At 27.5% G+C, this 27,978-nt stretch overlaps 2 protein-coding genes across 8 annotated transcripts in view; one reads left to right on the plus strand and one right to left on the minus strand.

Annotated features, from left to right (window-relative positions):
• HDAC1 (histone deacetylase 1) overlaps positions 1–4,473 on the minus strand; it is a 28,141-nt gene extending 23,668 nt beyond the window's left edge. The window contains exons 1-2 of one of the 2 annotated variants that reach the window (XR_015435563.1): positions 3,924–4,091; positions 970–1,082 (exon numbers count right to left, since the gene is read on the minus strand). Coding sequence is in view for 1 of the 2 variants with exons in the window: in XM_016052152.4 (XP_015907638.1) it covers positions 970–1,082; positions 3,924–3,969 (159 nt within the window). In the remaining variant the exon portion in view is untranslated. Of the gene's footprint in view, positions 1–969; positions 1,083–3,923 lie in introns of both variants that reach the window. The other variant, XM_016052152.4, reaches the window with a different exon arrangement.
• A 457-nt stretch (positions 4,474–4,930) lies between these two features.
• Src64B (Tyrosine-protein kinase Src64B) lies at positions 4,931–27,969 on the plus strand. Of its 6 annotated transcripts, none has more exons than XM_087167957.1 (12): positions 4,931–5,220; positions 11,254–11,378; positions 11,468–11,728; positions 12,652–12,745; positions 13,275–13,373; positions 13,453–13,568; positions 15,114–15,263; positions 16,148–16,312; positions 17,939–18,198; positions 21,616–21,769; positions 25,268–25,399; positions 26,926–27,969. In XM_087167957.1, the coding sequence occupies exons 3-12, from the start codon at positions 11,497–11,499 to the stop codon at positions 27,138–27,140; spliced, it is 1,617 nt and encodes a 538-aa protein (XP_087024083.1). In that variant the 5' UTR covers positions 4,931–5,220; positions 11,254–11,378; positions 11,468–11,496; the 3' UTR covers positions 27,141–27,969. The 6 variants fall into 6 exon arrangements, with proteins under 6 accessions (XP_087024083.1, XP_087024102.1, XP_087024099.1 ...); XM_087167976.1 differs by having other exon boundaries at positions 13,453–13,556; XM_087167973.1 differs by having other exon boundaries at positions 16,151–16,312; positions 26,926–27,325.
• Positions 27,970–27,978: the final 9 nt, after the last annotated feature.

A 27,978-nucleotide genomic window follows, 5' to 3' on the forward strand; every position in this document is an offset into this window, starting at 1 on the left:
TCTCGGGTAGATATACAGAAAAATATTCAACTACTGCCAACCACTGTTCAAGAAATCTCTCAGTTGCTGGTCCAAGAGTCAACCAACGGTTCGAAACATGCTTTAGAAATTTTAGGCGTGAAACATCTTTTTATACTTGAATTTTTTCATAGTCCTCCCATCTAGATGGGAATTTTGAATGGGAATCTAGATGGGAATCTGATGGGGATTCTAGAGAAAATGTGAAGCATGGCGGGATCAGGAAAACATGTGTTGCAATTGGCGAGATTGCTAGAAATATTGGGGGGAAAAAGAAGTTATCCAATTATTTTGGGAAAAAAAAAGCAACCGCAAGAAGAAAAAGTCTCCAAAACAGTATCAGTTGTCAAAAAAAGTCGCTTATTAGCCTCTTTTTAGTTAAAAAAGTCGCTAAAGTCGCCTAGTGTCAACAAAAGTAGCAAAAAGTCGCCTTTAAGTCTCCTTGTGGCAGCCCTGAATTTTGAGTTCACAACTGCCAATGTTAAACTTCATAGCCTTGTAGTTTTAAACCCAATCCAGAAGACAAGGGAACTCCTGGTTCAAGTATTGGGAGACATTTTGGCCTTAGTGGAGGATTTTTTGACAAAACTAACCCGCATTTGGGTTACATGGAGAGGAAAACCACAAAATCTTCTCACTGTTAGCCTGACAGCAAGGGGACTCTAACCCATGATTTGTCTACCACTGAAGATATTTTATGTCACTATAGTGGTCAGTGCGAGCCAGGTGCAAAATTCGTAAAGACCAACCATCGCTGGGATTCGAACCCTGGTCACTTCATTGGGAGATGAACATTCTATTCACTGTGCCACCCTGGCATTAAATGCTTTTTAAAAATGTTTGTAATGATTACAAGACAAATAACAAGAATTTGTTGTTTTTCTATTTCCACTTTTATTATTTTTGCTAAGAGTAGACAATGCAAATAATATTAAAAGAAATATAACTCACATATATCTCCATCTTCCTGTACAGTCCATAATTAAGAATTAGGTTATGAGTCATACGTATTCTATGAGGTTTCATAGGATGTCCTTGGCCATAGTAATAATTACCAATATCTCCTAAAATATTAAAATCAACACATTTACAAAAATAAAGAAATATGGTTAGGTCTAAAACCAAACTATTAAATTTTCTTTTCCAAAAATTATGATGCATTTTATATATACATTGGATTCATATAGATTAAATATGAATTATAACTTATCTATTTTGTTTGATTGTTTTCTTAGAGTAATACATTCAAACGAACATGTTTTGATTGTATCCACTTAACTTCTGGGTTAAAGTTAACGTAGTTTTAAAATTTGTATAGGTTATTAAAAAACATATGTAAATATTGTTTCAGAAATAAAAATGCTCTTAAATAAATCTATCTTCTTCATATTTAAAAAATAAATACCAAAAATTTTTCTTTTCTTTTCGTATTGTAAAATTAAAGAGTTAATAATCATGACTATCAAAATTAGGTTTCACTTTGGAGGCAGTATATGTTGCTGAACACTACACAATTTTATCAAAAAGCAAGAAAAGCATATTAGTTTTTGGTATATTTGAATTACAAATGAAATAGTAAAAATTAATATCTAGAGTGGAAAATTTAAACTGTTTTTCACTATTTATAGCAGACATGTATTTTTATTCAATTTTTGTTATTTTAAGGAAATTGTTTTGTCTTCCATGAAAACTGCCTTATTAAGGTAAAAACTTACGAGATAATTCATCTATATCTTTAAATATGTACTAAGTTGTATGACTGTCAACTATGCTACTTGGTAATTTTTAAATTGTATTTGTTACATTATTTCCCCTTACCACTATTTTCTTTAAAAACTAAAATTTAAAAGAAATTTCGTTTTCAGTGTTAAAATTATTATGAAGGGCGATAATCAAAAAAGTTTAATTATTTTTTTTAACGAATTACAAAATATAGAGCATTAAATGCTTACTCAAGCTAACAGAGTAAAAAAAATATATTATCATACAACACTAAGCTAGAGTTCTCCCTAGAAGTAAAAAAAGAGCAGGGCACTACCCTTTCCTTTCAGACAAGGGCACTGAGTTTTAAAAAGACACTCACTTAACACCTTAAAAATGTATCAAATTTTGTAATATTATAAAATAACTAAAGCTGATCATCAACAATTTTTTAATTATCCTCTTATATTTTTTTATGCAGAAATTTCAAAAAGTAGTTCTCACACATTATCAAAGCAAGAGAAAAATTCATAATTTATATTTAAAAAAATAAAATAATTTAAGGCATGCTAAAAGAAAATCACTGAGCATAATTTTTTTTCTTCAAAAAAAGTAAACTAAAAAAATGTGTAATTAACAAACCTAATCAATTGAAAATTTTTTTTTTAAAAATTCAAATTGAAAATTATTAAAAAAATGAATATTTAAACATGCATTTTTTAAAAAAACTTGAAAAAAAAAACAAACTTAAAAAGTCCATTAATATACCTCCTGAAAAAAGAGAAACTTATAAGTGTGTTATCTAAACAGCGAGTTATTTTTTAAATGGACTATGAGTAAAAAGGTAGTGTTTTTAAGGAATGGTGGCTTATTTTTACAAAGGATGGCACATTTATAGTGATCAAAGAGCAGATTGGACAGACTGCCCTTCTAAAAACGCTTAGTGAGAACACTGGCTTAACTTAACCATAGTGGTTTAATCAGGGTTGCAAAAAAACCACCCGTGTTTTACTGGGTAAAACCCACTCTAAAGTGGGTTTTACTGGGTTTTTCTAAGATTGATTTCTTTTTTTATCTTATGTTATATTAAAGAGCTATTCTATTGAAATATATATGTAGTCTAGCCTAAAAAAAACTAACCTATAGAGAAGAAACTAATTGTGTTGGAGACTGGAGAGTCACCTTGCTGGCTAGATTTGATTGTATGGACATTGATTATTCGGTGCCATTGATTTGCTTTTTATGCAAATAAAAATTTTTCAGCAAATCATTTTTAAGATTAAAATATAAATAAAAAGTAATTCTGTGTTAAAATAAGTTTCAAATGTGTGATGTATGTGAGTACACATAACATTTTGTATCGTGATGCCAGAAGAAACTTTTTTTAGACTTTCACATCAATTTATTTGTAATAATTATCTATATGAAGTCAATTTATAAAATTAAACTTAATTATTAATATTAAAATAAGCTTTTTTAAAATAAGGTAGTTATCCCTGCCCTTTCTTTTGAACCTTTCTGTTCTATATAAAAGAACTCTCCTCCGTTTCTAACCACCAAATAATTCTAGAGAAGTAAAGAGAATACAAAGTGGATTACCAGGGTGTCTAGCCAAACTTTTCAACAAAAAATAAGCACTTAAAAGATATTTCTAAGCACTTTTTTTTAAAAAGAAAATCATAATTAGGGTAAACACCCTAATGAAATTTTTTTTCTCGTCCTATTGCTGAAAGTTCATATATATGTGTGCAGGGGTCTATCTCAACTTGCCGTCGATATGATAATCTCCCCAGAAAAATTTGTAAGTCGGATGTTACGAATTTCACCAAATAAAGAAAAGCGAGCAGCAACTACTGACTTTTTATTATACTTGATAACAACAATCGTAATAAGAAATAAAAGCCAATAAAAGGAAATTTAAACGCTTGTCTAATCATGCTTGTAAAAGCACGGTTATACATTCACAATGTACACTATATGATCATGAACGTCAACATTTTTAAAATGATCAGAAATCATTTAATAAAATTGAAAGAATAAATTTTAATAAATATATATATATGCCAAATTCAAACGAATAAGTGAGCCATAATGGAGTAAAATCACAATTAAGGAAATACTGGAAATCCTCTTCACTTAAAGAAGACTCTTAAATCCTATGATAGCTAATTAATCCTATATTATGTGTAAAAAAATTAACTTACCATCATAGTAGTAACAAACACGCTTTTTAGAATGTGGTGCAGTCATTTTTATGCAATTATTTTACAAAGTATTAAATAAATAAATTACACCCGCTCAAACATTTTCGGCATCACTGTCCAAAAAATATATCCGGAATTCTCGATGCCAGAAAAATTTTGAAATAAATTTCTTTGTCCTCTAAATTCTGATTAATACCGCTCTGTCTTGAAAGACCAACTTATGTTAACCCTACACTTTAGAGTTACGATTAATGCCAAGATGTTAAAGTTTCGAGCGGAAAAAGATGAAAAAAGGAAATGGTGTTGGCCAAAATTGTTGGCATTGACATTTTATCAGTTTTTTATCTGATCTTTTACCATCAGCAGATCACCCCCTTTCCCACTTGATAAATGTTCAGGAATAGTAAAAAGAACCAACTCTAGAAATAATTCTTCTTTGCGCCAAACGAAGAGATAAAAAATCGAATAAAGTAAACTAAAACAAAAATAACGATACAAGCAATGATAATGCCACTGCGTTTGGTTGGTTCAAACTCGAGCTTTAAACTGTTCAAATAGTTCATTATTTAAAATTTTATTGAAAAACATAGTCTGCAGTGTAAAGAACTAATCACTTATTTTATTGTTAATACAAATAAAGATTATTTTTCTCTCATTCGAATATCTTTATAATTTAGAAATTTTTCAATTTATTTTCGTTTCGATTTTGATAGAAGTTAAGGATTTTGACGATATTTTTAGATTTTGATTAATTTTTACCATTTATGAAGTTTAAATTTTAAAAGATGGAACCCTTTTTCCTCAGTTCTGTTTCAAAAGAAACTCGCCTTACAAGATTCGTCGGCTCTGATCAAAGGGTATTTTCATGCAAATATCACAAAGATTATTCTTCAAATGTTCGAAACTTTTGAGTTGATACAGTTTAGTTCAGGCTAGAACATTTAAAACCATTTACGAACGACAATCGGTCGAGACTGTTTGTTGAGTTGCATGGGTATAATTTGCTTGAAAACAACTAAGGATCAACTCAGGAGTTCCTTCTATTATTTATTTATTTATTTAATTCTATTTTCCGAGGACAACTACCTCGGTTTCGTTGGTTAGCTTTCTTGAACTGCACATTGGGCATTTCCGCAAACTTGTAATTGTCAATTTCAAGAATTATGTTTCACAGAATAAAATTTTCTGAAATTGTTTTTTTCTAAATAGTTCTCACTTTAAAAGAAAGGCATATCTGTCACTCCTGATTACCAATTAACCCTAAAGGCCAGGGAAATAAAATGAACGAATGGTGTAGGTATGTTGTTATTACAGTTCCAGTTTATCATGGGTGTATATCTCATCATTGTCTATTAATTCATTATTTTAAATTAAGGATATTTGAAATTAGAAACTTTAAATTGTTATGAAAACTTTTTGAAGGTTCACCTACAATTTCATTTACTTTACTAATCTAGTAGTACTGATCTTATTTTGCAAACATATTAATCGATGAAATGTTTATTTTCATTAAGTAATTTTAATGAATAGTTCTCAATTATAAAAAATGATTACATATTTGTAAACATTAAGTGGATTTTTAATGTTTTTTTACGCATAATCTGCTTTAGTAGTTTTTGAGGTCTAATGCACAATTGCAATTTCCACATGCATATCATATCTTAATTAAATTAGAATTTAACGTATCTGAACAAATGTTTTAAGATGTGCACTTATTTTATTTTTCTAATGTATATATATTGTAAAACAATCCATGCATGACTAATATTTATATTTGTTTACATTCAAATTTGAAGCTTGCGTATAGTTCCGTATATTTCTAAATTAAATTTTAAAAAATTAAAACATTTGTTTTGTAATAATTTGCTTCTTCATATTTAGTAAGATTACCATCTCACATTTTTCCCTTTATTACACACTTAAATTGTAAGTAAGGTTTTTTTTTTAAAAAAAAAAATTGATTATTGTTTACTATGCAGAATGATTATTAGTGGTTCTTCTTTCATCACTTGTTGATATTTTCATTTTTTTAAAGTATTAAGTAGGAAAACCAGATATTTTTACACAAAGGTGCTTATTCCTATAAAGTATTGCATTTATTCACCCACTTTAAGAGGTTGTCTGTATTTATTGTATTTATTCAATTTGTATCCATTATATTTGTATTAGTTTAATTCAGACTTAATGGAGAGGTCTTTTGGTATTGTTAGTCTTGTTAGAAATAATATATGGGTTAATATTTAAAGATGGTTTACATTGGACTTAATAATTTTCCACCTTAGTTTCTTGAGATTATTCATTTAATTATTTATTCAATTAATTATTTAAGTAATAGAATATTTGAAATTCTTTTCCTGTCATAGAAATGTATTGTTTAAATCAATTTTACAACAACTAAGGAGCTTCCAGCAAATTTTCTGTTAGGATTTAGTAGTCTATATTTCAGATTCATTTATGTATTAAATGAGTTTATTTTCATGTCATTTTCCCATTAATATACTTTGATTTGTATATGACAATTGGTAATTTAATATTTGAAATTGAAACATTCCATCCAATGTATTATTTAAGACTTAAATTGGTGTCACATATCTGATATAAATGTGATATCAATGAAGGCAGCAATTAATAAACACTATTATTAATGTGCAATAAATGCTATTTTTAAGTTTTTGACACAGTTTTATCCATGGTATAAACAGTGAAGAACTGACAGAATGACACATTTTGAGAACTTGTCGACCATGATTTAAAGTGTGACCGTTGGATTGTAATATAACATTTTAATGTTTATAATATTGTCACATTTTCATTTGCTTAAATTAGATGGAGTTGCAAAATCATTCTTAATTAATTTCTAGGTTCATTATCATTTGGTTATATTAAATTTATAAAAATACTCAAACAAGCCAATCGCAGCCAAACCTATTCTATTAAATTAAATGAGCCTATTTCTATTAATGAAATTTTATTTTTATTTTTACTCTGTTGTACTTGGTCCTAAAATTCAACTGATTTTGTTGCCAATACTAGTGAATTGTAAATTGATCCTTGTTTCTAAAGTCAGGGAATATTATACATTTTGCTATTAAAAACAATAAAGCATTGCTTGAATTAAATGTTTTAATCTTAAAGTAAGAGAATATTCCTATGTGAGAAAGTAATGGTATTTTTTATAGCATAGGATTCAGTGTGATTTTTTATATAGGTATTTAATAGTATATTTTTTTGTGTACTTATAAGGCAAATCTTCTTATCGGGCAATTTTTCTTATCCGAACTTTTTATACCAATAAGATTTCTCTATGGTTAATCCTATAAACTTCTTCATTCCTCTTCTATTTTTTCTTAAAATTTACATGTGTGTGTTCAGTTTAATATTTTATTTAGGTATCATATATTGTTAAAAATATTTTTTCTGTCCTAAAATTAGTCAGATTTTAAGCCTGGCTTTAAATTATAGAAATAATTTAAACAAATTAAACTTTCGTAAATTAATGTAATTATGCTAAACTAGTTAATATTTAATTATTTACATCCTAATCCAAATTTATTTAATTCCCCCCCCCTTTGCTTTTAAAAATTTTCTCTTATTCAGAACTTAATTTTTACTCTCTTCTAAAAACTTTTTATGTCTATTAGGATTTCTCTATGGTTAATCCTATAAACTTCCTCATTCCTCCATATTTTCTTAAACTCTGCATGTGCATATTTAGCATAATACTGTACCAGAGCTCATTCTAGGCAGAAAAAAGGGCAGGGAGCAAATGTTTAAAAAAGGGGCATTATTATTCCAAAAAGTCAATAATTTCTTTTTATGGCCTTACACGTTCTATTAAAAAACGTCAATTAGTAAAAGAATTTTTTTTTTTTTTAATTTTACTAAAAGTAGCAAAGCAATCATATTAATTACTAATTTTTATTAATAAATTAACATATATATCGAGTTAATGAGCTAATTATCTTAGTAATTTATTTAAAATGCATGCATGCATGCATTTTAAGTGTCTGTAGTTATGATTTCATAATTAAAATGATTAATAATTATGATTTAATGATAGTGGAAGTAACTGCAAACTTTCAAAGATAAGTGCAATAAGGGGGTGTGATGGCTATTTTTCCTTTCCCATATAAGTCTATGTAATGACAACAACGACAAACTAAATAAAAGCGTTGAAAGGTTTAAAAAATCCATTGTAGAGTTTGGTGGAAAAATAAAGAAGGGTTGAGGAAAGAAAGTGTATGGAGTATATTATATCTGGGCACTAATTTACTTCAGGGGTAACAGGGTGGATTCTTTTGACTAAAAGGGCAGCAGGGTGCTGCGCCCTGTTTACCCTGCCTAGAATGAGCTCTGTACTGTACTTAGGTATCACATATTATTAGAAACAGTCTTTTTTTTTCTGTACTAAACTAAGTTAAATTTCTAACTTTGCTTTGAATTATGGAAATAAATTAAACTTCCCTAAATTAATATTTATTTAAGAAATTTATTCTTTTTTTTTTTTTTTTTTGCTAGTAAAATAGTTTAATTAATTCTTTATTTTATCTAAAATCTAGTTCAGATGAGTTCTCTTTTAAAAACTTTTTATATCAATTAGGATTTCTCTACTGTTAATCCTATAAACTTCCTAATTCCTCCTCTGTATTTTCTTAAACTCTGCATGTGCATATTTAACATAATATTGTATTTAGGTATCACATATTATTAAAAACATTCTTTTTTCTGTGTACTAAACTAAGTCAAATTTCTAATTTTGCTTTGAATTTTGAAAATAAATTAAACTTCCCTGAATTAATATTTATTTACGAATTTATTCTTTATTTTTAATTGTAAAATAGTTTAATTAATTCTTTATTTTATCTAAAATCTAGTTCAGATGAGTTTAATGTTATGGAAGTTTGACTGATAAATGTCATATTATTAAGCTTTTTATTTATCAATTCGAATCTGGTGATAAGTGTGTAATGCTTGCAATCAGGAAGGAAACTGAAGCTTCCACTTTTTCGAGAGCTGCAACTTCCTTTGTGTCAATATTCAGTATGGCAGCTTTATATGTTGTATTTTATTCAATTTTCCTGAATTGTTACTTTTATTTTAATTTCTTGTAATGATATTTAACAGTTGGATATGGAAATTGTGATTCATTAAAATGTTATGGGCTTATATATTGCAAGAACGCAATATTTGAAATATTTAGTACATAAAGTTAGTATGCTATAATATTGAAATATTTTGTTTGAAAATAAATAAAAGTGTACATTTTCCTGTTCATTTTTAAATTTATTTTGATGTCACAAAATAGTTTTTAGGTTTAATTCATAATTTAATGTTTAATTTGAAAAATTAGCCCATAAATTCTTTTCTTTATATTCTTTCTGTTCTGTTTTCTGCAGGTTATATATTTTTGTGTATTGTAAAGAAAATCTATTTATAGATATTTTATTCCTCCGCCAATGCATTTTCTGTACAATGTTACATGGTCTGGAAAATACTTATTGCCTTTACATATGAAAAGTACAAGTTATTTGTGTGCTTAAAAAAGGTAAATGTATGTGAGTTGTATGAGAATAGTATATGAGTTGTGTAAAAATTTAAACAAATATTTGTATCATTTAAGTACAAAGGAGATTGAATTGTGGATAACTTTTAAAGTTTAATAAATTGATAGATATTATGATTTCAGAAAAATTAAAAAGTGATTTACTTCAGACATAATTAGAAAGAATTTATTTTCTTTTATTGCAAACTGCTCCAATAATTTTATTTAATTATTTTAAAAGAATTTAATTATACTTCAGATTTTTTTTCACGATAAATTGCCAACCCTAAGTTAATTATTTAACAAACATCAAGTATCTGTATTAAAATTATTTTTAGTTTAAAATTTGATAAAATGTTAAAACCTTTTCACTTTTCTACTGTATTTAGTCTATAAATTGTTAATTTTTTACTTCTTTGATGTATTATTTTTTTTATACTGATTAAAAGCTAACTTTTTGTTCTACATATTCGAAATACAAAGAATATTTAGACCAGTCCACTAGTTCAGGGAATATTCCACTTCTATTGCATACTTCTGTAAAAAATACACAACTGTATATAAAGGAATATTTTTATTAGTTTATCTTATATTTAAGTTATCATAATAAAAATTTAAAATGAAGTTCGTAAAGCTGTTTTTGGTACTAATTTTTAAACTATTTTCGGTTCTTAACTTTGCTTCTCTGTGCGCTATACTCAATGTTTACTGTGAAATGTGAAATTATATAGGCATGGGGAAAATGTTTAGAACTTGTGAAAAATAACACCACGCTACTCTTCAATCCAGAGAAATGCTTCTACTGGGTTGACATCTGAAAGGACCATTTTTTGAGGAATTCAACAGTTAAATGTAATATATGAAATGGAACAATTTTTTTAAATGAAATTTTTGCTTCGAAATGAGTAACAAAAAGAAGTACAAAGCAATTACTGGTTTGGGGAGCTGGATATGCAGCTATTCTATGAGTTAGTAGGAGTTGTTCCAGTTTTCCCCAAATGATGTTCTGTGGAACCTTAGGGTTCCGTGAAAGAGTCAAAGGGAGTTCTGATAGTTTTTTTTTTTTTTAACCAGTAATGATTTTTGGAAACCTTTAATTATGTTTTCCAATCAATAATCCATTATTTATTATCATTTAAAGTAAAATGCCAATAAAAAATATAGCAAATGTTTTTTAAAAACTTTAATTTTTGTAGCTGCAATATATTTAATGAATTATGAAAAAAACATGCATTTTTAAAATATTGCATTAGTATTTCAAAATGTGCTTTTCAATTCAAAATGAAGTAACTGAATATGTTTATAAAGAAAAATGGTTATTTTTCGTTAATAACCATTTTCAAAGTTTACAGCCATTCTTTATTATTTTCAGTTTTAAGAAAACTATAATTTGGCTTAGCCTGCTAATTTTCAACTTATGCATATATACACCAAAAAAAAAAAAGAAATTCATAACTGTACTAGATTCAGTTCTAGTATTAAGAATTTAGCTGTTGGACATAAAACCAAATTTAATGATAAACTAATGAAAAGAAATTTCTCTTATTAAATTAGTATTTTCATAATAAAGGAATCATATATTGGTAAATGCGTTCACAATTGTCTTTATATACTTTCTTGAAAATAGTCAGGGTTCTGCAAAAGAAGGTTGATCACTTAAGATTCCATGGCAAAGAGAAAAAAAAATTGAGAACTGCTGAGCTATTCTGTCGTATGAGAAATACCTACTTCTTAAAAAAAAAATGTTTTATAATTATTATCTCGTAATTAGATTTTTTTAAATTTCAGATTTAAAAGTTCATAATGAAGGTTGATCAATTTAGAAAACTGGGAATATGGAGGACATATATTCACAGTCAAGCTCACTTGTTTGATCCATCCGATGAATATAGTTAATTAATTTTGTCTTTTTTGTAAGCTATCTTCAATATTCATTGATTTTTAAATTATTTTTTTCTCTAATCAATTGTTATTAATTTTTAAACTTAATCATTATTTTTAGTTATTTACTGAATACCCGAGCTTTCTGTCATGGGTAATATTTGTGTAAAAAAGAGTGACCATGAACAGATTATGCCTCAACACAGCCTTAGGGACAATCCTGAAATCACCATTGAAACTCCCATGTCCGGTGACAGTGGAATGGAAAGTGGAAATGGTGGAATAACTCAGCTTCATGAGCGTCACCGCTATCCTAATTGCACACCTAATACACCAATCCCAAATTTTTCACCCGATGGTATTAGACAAGGAAACAACTGCTGTGAGTTAATTTTATCTCTTAATTGTGTGATAATTCTCAGAATATACTTTTAAAGTGATGTTTTAATGTAAACAAAATTTGTGTTCAATACGGGTTTACATAGCTGCCAACTGTTCAGAAATTTTCGGATTTGTTCCTAATTTTTAAATCAACTCTGAAAATCTGATATTTTTATTAAAAATCCGAATTTTCGTAAAATTGCAGTATTTTTGCTTTTAAACCAATCCCTTGTTCTGATCACCGCAAGCGCGCTTCATGTGATTATTGTGCAGAAGTAATTTTTAGTAACTTTTTATTGGAAAATACTATTCCAATAGCTGTTGCTGATCATTTCACTAAATCGAATCTTAAACGATTATTATTATTTGTAAAAAAATTTATTGTAGTATTTAAAGACTTGCATCAGAAATATTTGTTTATGATGTAGATTATTATTCACCTGTCTTTTATAATTTGGTGAATAATAATTATATATTAATGGGTAATGGTTGTTCTTAAACTATTATACCGGTATTCCTAATTATAAAATATTAATATTATAAATTTCCCACAAAAGATAGTGTTTATAGTTTTGTTTTACTAATTTACATAAGTTATTTAAATATATGTCTATTAATGTTATTATTTAATAGTTAAATTTTTGTCTTACTCTCGTAATTGGTGCGTTTAATTTTGTCGCATATAGTGTTCCTAATTTTTGATTCCTAAGGTTGGCAGCTGTGGGGTTATTGTATACTTTTTTTCTTTTTGTCACATGCTTTTTAGTACTATTTGCTTATTTTTTTTAAAAATGTTTTTTTACTTATTATTTTAAAACTTGTAATTTTTTTAAAACTTTTTAATAAGTTATAGTTTAATGAATATTATTAGCATTGTAATATGATAACTGAAATTTCCAATCTAAGTTTGGTTTTAATTTTTAGTAAAAATTGTTGTTGCTTTGTATCCTTACAATGCTCGTGACCAAGGTGATCTCAGCTTCAGAAAAGGTGATCGCTTAGGAATTCTTGATGACAGGTATTTATATAATCATAGTCTTTAAATTTTCTAATAATAATATTGTAGGTGCCTTTTTTATTTGACCTCTGATAAATTTGATCTCTTCTTTAGCTGGAGCAAACTTAAAAATTCAACACATTCACTATATATTTCTTACTTAACACAAAGACAGGCACAAAACCATGTAGAAAATAAACTAATCATGTATCGAAGTTGCCAGGTACAAAAAATAAAAATAAATACCTCAATTACAATAAAATACATAGACAAATAATAAATCTAAGTTAAGTAAAAGATCTAGATGACAAAGAATTATATTTCAACAAATTCAGCGATACGGCATTGTATTTAATTAACTTCATGTTCATTAAAATTCTATTTTATGTGGAAAAACAGCTGGACTTAAACACACTCGTTTGCTTGTAAACAATGAACTCGTGCTGACGCCATAGGTCAAATGTGTGGATATCCGTGATCTTCTTTTTGAAGTGCAAGTACCCAATTTTTCTGCTTCATGTTATTTTTACTCTGTTTTCTTTTATTTTAGTGATCCTGATTGGTGGCATGCTTGTCATTTATCCAATCAACAAAATGGATATGTGCCTCGCAACTATGTTGCTCCTGAAAAGACTGTGGAAAGTGAAGAGTAAGTTTTATTTCATATAAATTATTGTGGTATTTAGTTTTATCAGATAATAGTTTTTTTAAAAAAAATATTTGTTTAGCTGGTTTTTTGGCCGTGTATCTCGCAAAGAAGCTGAAAAGATGCTTATGCTGCCATCAAATCCTAGGGGAGCTTTCCTTATTCGCAACTGTGAGCAAACTACAGGTACTACAAAAGGTTTGGAAACTTTTACTTATCTGCATGACATTTAAAGGGAAAATAATGCATGAAAGTGGTTACTAATTTTCTCTGAGCAATTCCTTCATTATTTAAAAGAAAAGAAAATACTAACATTTTTATCATTGTTCTTGTTGAACCTTGTATGTGAGGAAACTTAATATTAACACAATTTAAAAAATAAGATTTTTTTCTTTGATAAAAAGATTATTTTAATTATGCAGAATCTTTTTTTTTTAAAAAAAACTTAAATTTATGTTTCAACACTGATGAGAAATATCTATCATGTTGTGAATTTAAAAAAAAGAAGTGCCAATCAAATAAACATGACCTTTTTTTTCCTTCTTACCTTACCTAATTTTACAGGTTAATAGCTTCAATTCGAAACATAAGCCACATTTTTTGCTTTATCAAGTTGACTGTCCTTTTCATTCTCATGTATATTCCTTATTTCACAAAAAAATAATACACAAAATTCGATCTTAAATATATACTGAAAGCAAAGGTTCAAAACAATGACAAATTGTTTTAAATAAATTGCTTATAACTAAATATTTTGGGCAAATTAAAAATATGTTTACATTCCTAATTATTCTAGTGTTAAATCTAAATTATTAAACCTGTAATTGGCATTTTAATCCATCAAGTGTGTGGAAAAAATTTCGTTAGTTTGCTGTTGAAGTATCAATCAGTTCCACGATTGGGCTAACAATCAATTTGATTAAATGTTTCGAATTTGAACATATCTTCAAGATTAAAAAAAATTTACAGAAATTCACTCTGTTACTATTAAGTCCCATTTGCTTAGGTGGTGGATTTTAAGATTTTTTATTTTGTGTTAGTTTCATCTGATTTGCTATCATTATATAAAATCAATGATTAGTTACTAGATTATTAACCTTTTTTAATATTTATTAGTTTTAAATTTTTAGCATCAAGTGGTTATTTTTGTACCTAAGTATTTTGAGTTGTTTGTTGTTGGAATAATAAAGTATCTCTGGGTTAGACTCTAAAATAATAATAACAATAAGGCAACTTTGAAGTAGATTAAAAGCGTTAAGATCATTAAAAATTAAATTTGATCAGAAAAAAGTTTTAAAATTAAAATGATTAAAAAACATTAAAAGCAATCAAAAAGAACAATCAAAATAAAATTTGTGTTATCACTGAAAATAAGACGTGTAAAATGTCTGAATTGATTGTAAGGTACAATTTTTTATAAAAGAAATAATAAAGTAGTAACATAAAAAAGCACTAATAACTCAATCATTATTTTAATTTTTTCAAGCTGTTTCAACTTTATTTATGTTTAGCTCAAATTTAGCCTTTTAGTTTTTTTTTTAATATTTATTTTAGTCTGATGACCATATCAACGTGTATATTAAAAAATAATGTCCTTTATTTTTCTAACAATTCCTGTTTGCTGTTATTATTAATTGTTACCAGAGTTAAAATCAGTTTCTGTTAATGGGACTAGTCTTTCAGAGTAGTTTTGTTGTTTATTATGGTTGTAATATAATTTTTACTCTTAATTTAAATTTTCAGGAGCATATTCTTTATCTATAAAAGATTGGGAGCATCAAAAAAGTGATCATGTTAAACATTATAAAATCAAAGCTATGGATAATGGTGGTTTCTATGTAACTACGAGAAAGACATTTGTTACACTTCAAGAGTTAGTCGCTTATTATTCTGGTACGTAAACATTTTGTATACAAAATATTTCTTCTATATATTAATTTATTTTCACATACCCTTTGCTCATTCATTTACTATAAGCTGCTAATTCATTAGTATTTTTTTTTTTTTTTAAATTTGGCATTTTGTAATTTTTTTGCCATTTTATGTCATGTTTTATACTAAGTAACTTTTATTTTTGCTTTCAATTTGTTAATTTCACATTTTTTCCTGTGATTAATGGATTTTTAAAACATATAGCAATCAATATTTAGTAAAAATGAAGTGCTTTTTTGGAAGAAAATATTAACATTTTAGGAAAATTTGGGAAAACTTTAAGTTTGGAAAGTATAAAAAGATCAGCAAGCTATCTTTTTACCATTCTTATTTTAATATTCCATATTATTCCACTATATATAAAACTTATTTGATTTCTATTTTTTTAAACTTCATTAATCAAAATATTCACTATTGAAACAAATTATCATAATTTCTTTTTAATGCAAGCTTCCTTCAGATTTAATAAAATACAGACTCTCTTGCACTTATGACTACAAAATTTAAAATGAAGTGATTTAAATCTTAGTGTGTACAAATTAAAGTTTTTCTTAAAAAAATATTTATAATGATTTTTCAAATTGTATCATAGTATTAATATTAATCATTATTTCTGTTTAAGGGCACACAATTTTGTTTCTTAAATGTTAAGTTTGTTAATTTAGTCTATTTTAATTTGCATATTTAATTGATGAATTATTAAAAAGAAAAATGTATTAAAATTTTTACATTAGATAAAGACTTAGATCTATATTGGAAGCAACAAAGATAATTTGTGAAAATAAATTTTGAAAAACAGTTATTTCGTGGTTCTGGATGAGTTTTTAAATGTAAACTTGTTTCAGAAGGAGCAAATGGCTTGTGCCATAAACTGACAATCCCTTGTCCAAAACCAAAGCCACATCTTTGGGATCTTTCACCAGATACCAGGGATGAATGGGAAATACCAAGATCGTCATTACAACTTATTAGAAAATTAGGTAGTGGAAATTTTGGTGATGTTTGGTATGGTAAGTTAACCATTATTGTTTTATTACAATTTTAAATAAGTGCTTCCAACAAAAGCAACAACAGAAATTTATTTCGTAATTAAATGACTTAGTAATCAGCAATAAAAGGGTAAAATGATAGTATAAGTTGTAAGAATTTTATCCATAATTTTTGAAATTAGTTTCGATGATTAGATTAATAACACAGTTGCCAACTCTACTGGATTTTCCAGTAGACTATTGGACTTTTCCAGTTACTCCTGGTCGTTTAATGCTGGTTAAATTAAAATTCTCCTGGTATTTGTACATTTTAGAAAATTCCCTAAAATTGAGTAAGTTTCCTAAAAAAAAATTCCTTATCGAAGTAGAATTTTTGTACAGATTATTGCTTGCTAGCTAGAATAATTAACTAAGTATTACTAATATATAATGAAGCGAACCTCATGTATGGAAATCAGTTCAAAGCTTCTTTTGTTCTAAAATGTTCAGTTTATTTTTATTTAGAATTCTCTTTTTAAATTAATTAAAAGAAGGTCTTTTGACTTTCTTTGATGAATTAAATACCTATTAATATTTGAAATTATAAATAAACATAATACATAACATTTCAAGTATCCCAATTATATTGAAATTTTTCTGTTTTGATGACTATAAAAATCTCTAAAGTTCCCTATGTGTCAAATATTTAGCACATTATGTAACAGTTATCATGAAATTTATATTATTTCGTAAAATCTACTGGATTTTTTCTATCCATGTTGGCAGCTATGTTAATAATGATATTAATCCTGAAATGCGGAAAAGCATTTGCAGCAAATCCTTACTTTTTTTAATTTAGGATCTTAGTAGAAATCTCATTTAATTAAAAAGATAGAAATTCTATTGAAGGTATAGATAGAGCCAGTTATGATTCAGAGAGTTGAACTTCGAGATGAAGGAGGAATAAGTTTTAGGAGTTTCTAGTAATGTTTCAAATGATGACACCTAGGGAAAAAGTAATTTTAAACTATATAATGTCTTAAAGTGAGACTTAGAAATCACTTGAGTTAAATTGAATGAGATTGGCGAGAGATCTTAACTGGCAGCACTGATGATTTTTATTTGCCAATTCTTTCTTTGGAAGAGTAAGAGAAAGGCCTAAAAAGATGTGAATAGACTGCCTGAAAGCAGATTTTGCCATGCTGAAAGCAAAAATTAAGGATCAGTTTCTGAAAACTGTGAAAAACTTTTGAAGAAGACCAGGGTACACAATGGCGTTTAGAGCCAGTGCTGATGAGAGTAGATATAGCCTTACTTATGGTAATCAAGGTATACATAAAGCTAGTATATGTTATGAAATGTTCTGAATTTTTTAATAATTTCAACTGTCAGTAAGTCCTGCATGTTCCCATAGCAAATCGTACCTCTGGGGGTACTGATGCAGGAGTTTCCTTGTCTTCTGGATTGTTTTAAAAATTACAAAACTACAGAGTTAAACATTAGTAGTCATAAACCCGAAAAAACTAGGTCGGCTATTCAACGAGGGATGTAAAAAATTAATAAATAAAATAAATAATAATTTGGATCTTAAATTTGTGTAGTTTTAAAATTTCCTTAAATTTATTTGCTGTGTTCATTTTCAATTTGTTAATTGAATTATAATTTTAGGTAAATGGAAAGGAACAACAGAAGTTGCTGTTAAAACACTAAAATCAGGAACCATGGCTCCTTCAGCATTTCTACAAGAAGCTACAATAATGAAGAAATTCCGACATGAAAAACTAGTATCTTTGTTTGCTGTTTGCTCTAAAGAAGAACCTATTCTTATCATAACAGAGTATATGGTGAATGGAAGTCTTTTAGAATACCTAAGAAATAAAGAAGGCAAAAATCTGAGGCTTCATGCTCTTATTGACATGGCAGCACAGGTAAAATAGGCTTTTCCTCCTTATTTGTTCTACCCCTTTTTTTTCCTTCCAAATGCTTATTATCATCAGTCATAAAACATGGTATTGTGTTTACTTCTATTACAAATAAAAGTACTACTATGTATGAATATATTTACTCTCCATGAATGACAATACTTCTATTTTCATAAAGAATAAAGATTTTTTTTAATTTTAAATTTAGTTTCTAAAAAAAAATTTTCTAGACTTTTTCAATAAAATTTTCCTTATAATTCAGACATCACTTTTCTGCATGATTCTGCTTTATCTTTTTTAATGTCCAACATAAATTTTATAATTCTAAAACTGCAAAAATTGAAATCTGAGAGACAGTCCACAAATGAAACAGATGTAATTGAAGTTTCTTACCTATTCTCTCTGATGAATGAATTTTGAATGAATTCATAAGCTTCTTGATGAATGAATTCATAAGCATCATCATTCTCTCTGATGAATGATGATGCTTATGAATTTTATATAAAAATGACAAAATTGAAATTTTATAAAACTGAATTAGGGCGTCATGTACTTATTTATTATTCTTAGGAGACAGAATCAAATCTTGTATGATGGAGATAAGTTGTTTCAAAAATTTTAATTGTTCTTTTTAATTAGTGTATTTAAAGTTATTTTAATATAATTAACGATTCAATAAACACAAAAATTTTAAAAATGGTACATTAAGTTGTTATTCACTGGTTGATTTTTTTAAAAAAAAAATTGTTTCCCTGTATTTTAAAACTAATCAGGACCAGCTCTAAGCATTCGCCACCTCACCAAATGCTATAAAACTGTAAATTCAGCAAAACAATTGTATTTTGGCGAATGATTTTTTTCTACCAAAAAGAGTAATATATGTATTCCTCTAGGGGACCTTGAAAATTTCATCAATGGGAATTTTTCATAACAAATCCTGTATTTTGTATTTGATTATTGTAATTTCCCTTAGATATGTTGCATATTTAATTACATGGTGCATAGTGTTTTTAAAAAGTGCTTTAGGGTGCTTTTTTCGATTTTCGTTTTTTGAAAGCCCTTAAAGGTGCTTTTTTTATTGGGTGTTTTTAAAAAGTGCTTAATTTTCCCTTTTCGAAAATGAGATTTATGAAAGTGAATGTCGATTTTCTTTACATAAAAACGTGCTTTTCATATTTTTCTATTCAACGTTTTCAGAATTCATTCAACCACAATCAATTTCAGCGTACTGTCAGCCCATAGCGTATGAAAGCACCTATCAGTTTACATGTTTGAAGAAATACTTGTGAGTCCGCGTGTGCATCTAGTGAGCTGGGTTCGGAGAGATTCTTGCACTCTCGTGTGCAACTCTGCTGCATTTTGCAAGATATTCTCAATCTAAAGCTTCATTTTTCACCCTCTGAAATCGAGCCATAAATCTCTTGATTATTTTTTAATGGCTAATATAAACTAGAAAAGAGTACTTTGTCAAATTCTAATTTATTTTATCATGATCATGTAAAGTCTTTGAAAATTATTTTGTTAATGTACATAGTGCTTAAAAATGTTTTTCGAGTGCTTAAAAAGTACTTAAAAGGTGCTTATTTTTTGTTGAAAGATTTGGCTACGAACCTTGAATTAGAATTAAGTCCAGATAATGTCAGCAATAAGAGAGATTAAGTGAGCATTAAATAAAATACAGATCCATTATTAAATATCGAAAAAAGAAAACACATCTGTTTCTGGATCACACAATATCTCATGATGAAATTCTATTTCACAGTTTGTATCAATAAAGCAGATTAAGTGGTAGCTAGATGCACATTAACATCCAGCTATTTTTCCGGAAAATATGTGCTATCTTTTAAATAATATACTGTTTATTAAAGTAAATTGTTGTAAAATTCAAAAGTTAAAACGAATGCTTAGATAAGAAAATTTAGCTTTGATTTTATCTTTAAAGATTACCACTTTTAAATTATAGACATAATGTAACCACATGCATTTGGCTGGCTATGACAGCCCCCGTCTAAATTTTCGTTACAAAAATATCTGAGTAATGTAAGAACTAATAAAACAGAATAAAGCAGATCTAAATTATTCAAATGATTTATCTTCAACCATGATCCTTTTTTTTTCTGAATGATTACAATCTCTGCAGTAAAAAAATAAGCTAGACAGAAAAATTCTTTTATTAAAAAATTAAAGACGTTTAATTTAACCCTCTCTTTCCCATTCATTGCTCGTTTACTACTCCCCAACTGTAAAATGTCTCTTGATTTTAATTTGCTTTTTTAAAATAGCTAAATTCATAGTAACTTTGAATTTTGATTTAAAGATTTCTTAGGGAACAAAATAATCAAAAATTTGTAAGATTTTCCTTAGGCTAAGACTTTTTAAACTTGACTAACACTTTTAATGTTTGACTAATTTACTGGCTAGTAATTTGAAGCTCTTGGCATGGGCCCTGCTAATGAAATACTTAATTAATAATATAAACCAAATTTCAGTTTTTAAAAGAAAATTAAACTTCAGATTGACTCTTAGTATAAAATCATTCATGTTGAGATTATAAGAAGTAATAGCATTTTGAAACAATAAATTTGTTAATTTGAAGTGAATTAAGTCAAAATGTTTATAAAAAAAAATTGACTTTCATTATAGTTTAATTCGTAATTTTGAAAACCTGTTTCTGAAGTTTTTTTACTAAGCATGTTTGCTACCATTTTTTTTTCGGAAACTGCTGTGGCATGTCTAATTAATTGACCCGAAAATTTCATAACTCATCCATAAGTGCTGTACTCCTGGTACCTGGTAATATATTTGTCAGAGTTTTCTCTCTGAATCTTGCACCTAGTCAATGTACTAAGATTCTGTACCTCAGTTCAAAATTAATTTGAATTTTCTTAATTTATCTGGGCAGTGTAGATAGATAAGAAAAAAACATTTGGGCAAATCTTTGATCTTAAGAAAACATCAGTTTAATAGATTTCCAAGCAAATTTATACCGAATAATCACACTTAAACTTAGAATATACATGGATGAAGATTCTACATATTACTTCAAAGTTATAATGAAAATTCACTACTAATCAATATGTCCCGAGTAATTCCTCAATCTTAAACATCAGTGTCATGAAATCTTTTCTCCTCCCACTTTCCGGTTCATTACATCACACTTATCTGCGATTGTAAGAGCAGTACAAACCTCTCATTGGCAGTTACTATTGCCAATGTTGGGGAGAAAAAGAAATCTTGAAAAACTGATGTAGGTACTTAACAAATCAGTACTAATTCTTGTTTTGGTATTTGTTACATTTTAAGTGCATGCTTCCTTTTATGCATGAGCATTACCATAACGTTTTAATTTCTCATATATTTATATACTTTGTTTTATTACTGAATAATGTTTTTTTCCCTCCTTCTCCTCTCTCTCTTTATTAGATCGCAAGTGGCATGGCATATCTGGAGCGCGAGCAGCTTATTCATAGGGATCTGGCTGCTCGAAACATTTTAGTTGGTGATAATAATATTGTTAAGGTAGCAGATTTTGGCTTGGCTAGAATAATAGAAGACTCTGAATACACAGCTCGGCAAGGTACAAAATGTTTTGAACCCCTATATTTTAAATTTTATTCTCAGATTTTTCCCTCAATGTAATTGCTTAATGTAAACAATGTTTTCTTTATAGAAATTGAAATATTATGTTTGTCATTTTAAAAGTGAAAATTTTTTCATAATTTCAAAACCTGAAATTATCAGGGAATTTTTTAAAATGAAAAACTTGGGAAAGTCGGAGAAATTTGGATAAAAACCTATCTGGGAATTTTAAAGAAAAGCTGGAGTTTTTTTCTTCGGATTTCTTAATTTTATCATCCATTATACCCACTTTTTTTTCGGCATAAATTTTTAGACCCGTAATAGTTGAAATGCCAGCAACCTAGCTACACTTTACTTGCATCAAAATTTGTTCCATTATTACCCTGGTCAACTAAAATGCCACATGAAACTCTCCCATGGTTACTAAATGAATGGAGAAACCTTTGACCTCTTTGGAGACTATGCAGTTTAGGAAAGGCAAAGATTGTGGTGGAGGTGGGAAAAGGGGTTAAGATATTTGTTTCTGATTATGAAAATGGATTCCCCCCCCCCCTTCTAATCCGTAGGACTGAATCCATTTATTGTTCAAGCTTGTTCCGATGCTTTGGGGTATTTTTTTTTCTTCTTTTGACAAAAGGATTCAAAATGTTTAATTTTATAAAATTCTCTAAAAATTAGTTAGTTGTAATTTATAATAGATTTTATATTGCACTCTTTTTCTGAAAACTTTTGTACTCCCATCCAATGAAATCTGTGAATATTTTTTTTTTCTTCAGCGAAGCCAAATAATCATACATTTTGTCACAATTGCTGACAGCAATGTTACTCTACAAATCATTACAATTGTTGCATTAATGCTAATGCTTGATTTTATTTTGACCTTTTATAACATATTTTAATTTTAAAAAATATTCTTTTTGAACCAACTATATGTTAACATTTAATTTTACTGTTTTGTTTGCAAGTATGTATTTGGTTTTTGATTCAAAATTTAAATTGTTCAATCTTCTTGACTAATCACAATGTGGAAAGTTCGTAAATGTTACTTGAGAGCTGATATATCCGAAACTGTTTCTCCTTATACCCTAAAAAGCTGGCAAAATTAAAGAATGTATGGGAAACATGATAAATGATGTATAAACATAGAATATATGAAAATTTTAGTCATATGTGTTTCTTATGAAGGAGGAAAACAAAACTTACTTTTTTTTGGTTCTGCACTGTACAGGTTTTTAGTTGTTAAAGCAAAAACATTTAACTAATCTGAACTAAAAACCATGCTGTTAAATTGAAAGTATTTCCTTTTCAAATAAGAAAAAAGAATGCAGAAGAATAATTTTATCTAGTTTTTCTCTTTAGTGATCTCTAGTTCTATAGCGATCTCTATAGTGCTAAACATTGCTCTTTATGAATTTTATAAAGAGCATTGTTTGAATAAAATACAGTATAAAATGGCTCTTTATTGAAATGTAAATAAAATAATTATGCAAATTTATTGATGTATATTGCCTGAAATTATTTTTTTTCCTTAATGAAAATATATTAAACAATACTTATCCAAGGTTTTTTAGATCACTCTGTATTTGCCATTTGGTTCACTTCATGTAAAAACTACCTAACACATTAAAACATTAAACATTGGTTTAAAGAAAATATAAACAATAAATTCTATATAGAGCACTGTTTGTGTGATGGCTCTATATTTAAATTTAAATAAATTGCTAAATTTCTCAGCAAAAATAAATTTGAAAATACATTAATGTCTAATTGTATAGAATTATTTTCTTTTGTTTAATAAAAATATATTAAACAGTACTTGTCCAAGGTTATCTGGGTCACTCTGTATTTGCCTTTTGGTGCATTTATTGCAAGGACTCCCTAAAGTAACACATTGAAACACTTTTATTCAATAGAAACTGTATATTCTATAAGCTAAGCATATTTTCTCCACATCTATCTTAATTCTTTAAAAATTAATGTAGTACCAAAACATTAAAAATTAAAAAAATAAATGCAAAATCTTGCTTAGTTGTTAAAATAAATTTAGTCCAACTATTTTTTCAGGATGATATATTAAAAAAATAACATTTTAAATAAAATATTTTATAATATTGATACTTTTCATGTACCCATCATACACTTTATTAGAAGAAAAAAAGCATGCTGGCCTAGAAATTTTAAGATTTTTACTTGGAAAAATCAAGGAAATTTGAAACTTGATTTGAATGCCACCATGAATTACTTATTTTGAATGAAACATAATAAATATATTAAATTATAATTGCCAAAAGCAGTATACTGCCATGTGAACAAATCTTAAATAATTCAGTTGTTTGATTTTTAAATATCTCATTAAAATGTATTTACCTTAAATTATGTGTCATTTTCAGTACAGTTACGATAAACATCAAATAAAAAAAACTTGTTTTCAAATTGCATGCCATTTTTCCATTAAAAAAAAATGTTTTTGAAAAGCACAGAAAAATATTTTCTAGCTTGGAATTCTCCTAATATATATATATATATTTTTTTTTATGAAATGCAATGTAAAGGAAATGTGCTACACCAGTGGAAAAACACAAGGAATCATAAAATCAGCTTAAAAACTTGAAAAATATCCTATCTCTTAAATTGTTAATTTTACATTCAGTATTCATAATTACATTAAATATCTGTGCTTATTTATCCCATTTTCTACTATAAATGGATTGAAAGTGCCCACTATAAATAATTTGGATCTGTTGCTTATGCTCAAATGGTGTGTCTTATACATAAAGATTAATTGACTGAAATATGTTAAATTTAATGCTTTTTATTTTTTGAGGCAATTGCTCAGGCTCCGGGCCCTTGAGCCCATGGCATAAGCAAACTGTGAGGTCTAGGAAAATAGTTTTGAGATTTTGAGACTGTGTAATTATTTGCATTATAATGTAATGTAATTTACATAAACATAAATGTTTATGTAAATTTCACTTAAATAAGAAAAAAAATTATCTAGTTTGAATTTAAAATTAAGATAAGGTTTTTTTTAATACTAAATCTTTGATTTAATGTTTCAGAGTTTATCAATGGGCATCTAATTAAAGATACACCAACTCTTTTATTGGCAGGCAGTTAATCTTGATTATCGTTCATTATGTACACATTATATATCATGTTATATATTACATATGTTATAACAATAGAATATTTAAATTTTAAAAAATGTGTTGGATTACTGCGCAAAATAATTTTTTTAAAGCGTCTACTGAACAGATTAGGTATTTAGTATTGATAATGAAAACAAGTTTTTATTTAGCATCTTTACTTACTGTACTACTAAATTATTGCTGTTTTGTTGCTTATATCTGCTAATAACTGGTGCTCTATCTATGAACTTAGGAAGAATTTTTCTTTCCGTCATATTTACTATTAAACCTGTCATGTCTTGAACATATATTTGATCAGAGTTATGTATATAATATCTAGTTACAAAGACCAATTTTTTTTATATTAGGAGCCAAGTTTCCCATTAAATGGACTGCACCAGAAGCTGCTTTACTAGGAAGGTTTTCTATCAAGTCAGATGTTTGGTCGTACGGTATACTACTCTATGAACTCATTACTCATGGCCAAGTTCCTTATCCAGGTAATTTTGTCCAAAAAACAATTTTAATAATTTTTAAATATGGAACAGCTGTATGCTATACTTCAACTTACATGAGCAAACTAATGTTGCTTATTCTTCAAAATTCTAGTAATTATTAATTTTGTAAATAATAGTACCTTTCCATGGTGTTTAATATTTTAATCTTTTTGTTGTCGATCATTTTTAAAGCATTCGTTGCACACAATATACGTTTGATTTCATCCGTTTTCGATCAGTTTATTATTTAATAATATACTAATACCTTTTTCTTTTCTTTTTTTGTTGACTAATGGGTTTTGAAGTTTTAATTTAACAAATTAATCTATTTTGAAATGACCAGAAAAGGATTTTCCTGTTTTGTTATTATTCACTGTGGTTGATGTGGTCAAAGTTATATTAAATTACAGCCCTCTTTTGACTTAAACCCTTTTTGGCTTATGTGTTTCAAATTTCAGAAGTAGTCTATTTTTTAAGTGTTGGATATAACACCTATTAGTCCATTTTGTATTTTTTACTGTGAAAGATTGTTGTTTATTGCCAACTTTACCTACGTCTACCGGCATCTTTCAGAATTGATGGTTTTCTTTTTATTGATCATTAGTCAGATTGGCACTGTTTCTCATAATCTTTACATCAAGCAGCCAAAGGTAATGCACAGTGTCAGGTGGCTTTGCATACTTTTTCTATCAGCTCTCACTGAGCAAAGTATTGTGATTATAGTGAGGCCATTCTTGTACCATGGTATTATTTATGCATTATTCACATTATTTAGTTTTATTCATAATGCAAAGTATACCTTCATAACTTTCGATAAAGCAATCATATTTGAAATCAGCTTAAATAGGGCTATTTATAATTGGTTTTAACAAAAAATTGACTAATTTGCTATTGCATTCTGTCAAGTGTAAGGATTCTCATTTGCAATTAATTTTAGTCACCTACTTTTTGTCAGCAATGGGTTAATATGTTATATTCAATTTGTACTATGCAATGATGGAGATTTGATTTGTGGGCCAAGTTTTCTAATATAATCTCAAATTTCTTTTAAAATTTTGATTGTCAAAAAGGCTATCTCAACCATGGGCCACCTACGTAAAAGTAACCTTTTTGAACTCAATCATATTATTGTTTTTTTATGGGCTAAAGTTTTCAATATATATTTTTTTTTCTTCAAATTTATTTCAAAATTTTGATTGCCAAAAAGGCTACCTAAATCATGGATTTACATAAAAGTAACCAAACGTAAGAAAATGTATTTTGTTCTGTGTAATACTATGTGATCTGATTTTAAAAACTACTTTAACAAGCAAAACAGTCAAGGTTCTTAAAGCTGTAGAAAAGTAGTCTTAAAGCAAATGACATCAATGAAAAATTAAAAGTTCATTTTTTTATACACAATGCATTTTTTATCTACATAGTGCGTCATTTCTAATCTATGTTTCTGATTATTTTTATTTAAAAAAAAAAATACATGACTTTTATGTCTTCACCCCCCAATTATTTTAATCTTCTGTTTTTTACCTAAGGCATGCACAATCGTGAAGTGATAGAACAAGTTGAACGAGGTTATAGGATGCCAAAACCTTCAAATTGCGAGTGTCCTGATTCTGTTTACACCAAAATGTTAGAATGCTGGGATGGGGACCCTGAAAAAAGACCCACATTCGAGTTCCTCTTTGGTTTCTTTGATGATTACTTTGTCTCAACAGAGCCAAGTTACCGCAATGCTGAAGATTTTTGAAGTCCTGAAAAACCATGTGATTTATGAAATGCCTGCTGGGGCTATGTCATAATATTTAGATATTTAAAAAGAAAAAGTTTTTATTATGACTGTTCCATAATAATGTGCATTTTCAGCTATGTAAAATTCAGCTATGTATGTGCTATGTAAAATTTTGTGAGATGTTTTTATGTATGATTTTTTTTTTTAGCATTTTATCAATGGCTTGTAAATATATATTTGTCAATGTGTGATGTTTTTTATATAAAAATAATTAGTTGCTACCTAATGCAAAATGCTTTGACGATGATATGTTTAAGGGAAATTTTTTTTATCTTCCATATTATAGTGCCAAATGATTAACTTGAAAGCGCTGACCTTAAATTTTTCCTTTTTTTTTAATTAGGCATTTTAATAGCTTAATTATTAGCTATCCTGCTTCAAAAAAGTAGTACTATCTTAAAACCTTGAAATTTTAAGATTTTTGTTTGACAAAGGTTTGAAACCAAACCATTTCAAGCAACAATTACACACGACACAACTTTTTTTATTAATTAAGTTCTTATATTTTATAAATCTATGCAGTTTATGTAGGCTTTAAAAAAGAATTTGATATCAAAAAAGTTTGAAACCGCAACCTCTGGTTTGAGGCAAGTACTGTATGTAAAAGTTACTTTTTAGGTTTTTCTCTGATTGTGCCTTTAAATAACTGATATTACAAATTGTATTTCTAATTAATTGGCTGTAATAAAACGTGCATATTTTTCTGAAATATTGTTGAAAGCTAGAATATGTATATATTAGATATCTTCATGGAAATTTTCAGCTTTTACAACTATCTGTGCAAAAATCAAAATTG

Source organism: Parasteatoda tepidariorum, chromosome 1 (assembly GCF_982258835.1).
Source record: "Parasteatoda tepidariorum strain Cologne lab strain chromosome 1, Ptep-v5.0, whole genome shotgun sequence".
Lineage (NCBI taxonomy): Eukaryota > Metazoa > Arthropoda > Arachnida > Araneae > Theridiidae > Parasteatoda > Parasteatoda tepidariorum.

What these genes read in the sequence shown, in the direction of transcription:
- Src64B (XM_087167957.1), top strand. Translation starts at nt 11,497, where the DNA reads ATGGGTAATATTTGTGTAAAAAAGAGTGACCATGAACAGATTATGCCT. An exon ending in GTTAGTCGCTTATTATTCTG is followed by an intron (nt 15,264 to 16,147) that starts GTACGTAAACAT and finishes AACTTGTTTCAG; the next exon opens with AAGGAGCAAATGGCTTGTGC. An exon ending in TTTTGGTGATGTTTGGTATG is followed by an intron (nt 16,313 to 17,938) that starts GTAAGTTAACCA and finishes TTATAATTTTAG; the next exon opens with GTAAATGGAAAGGAACAACA.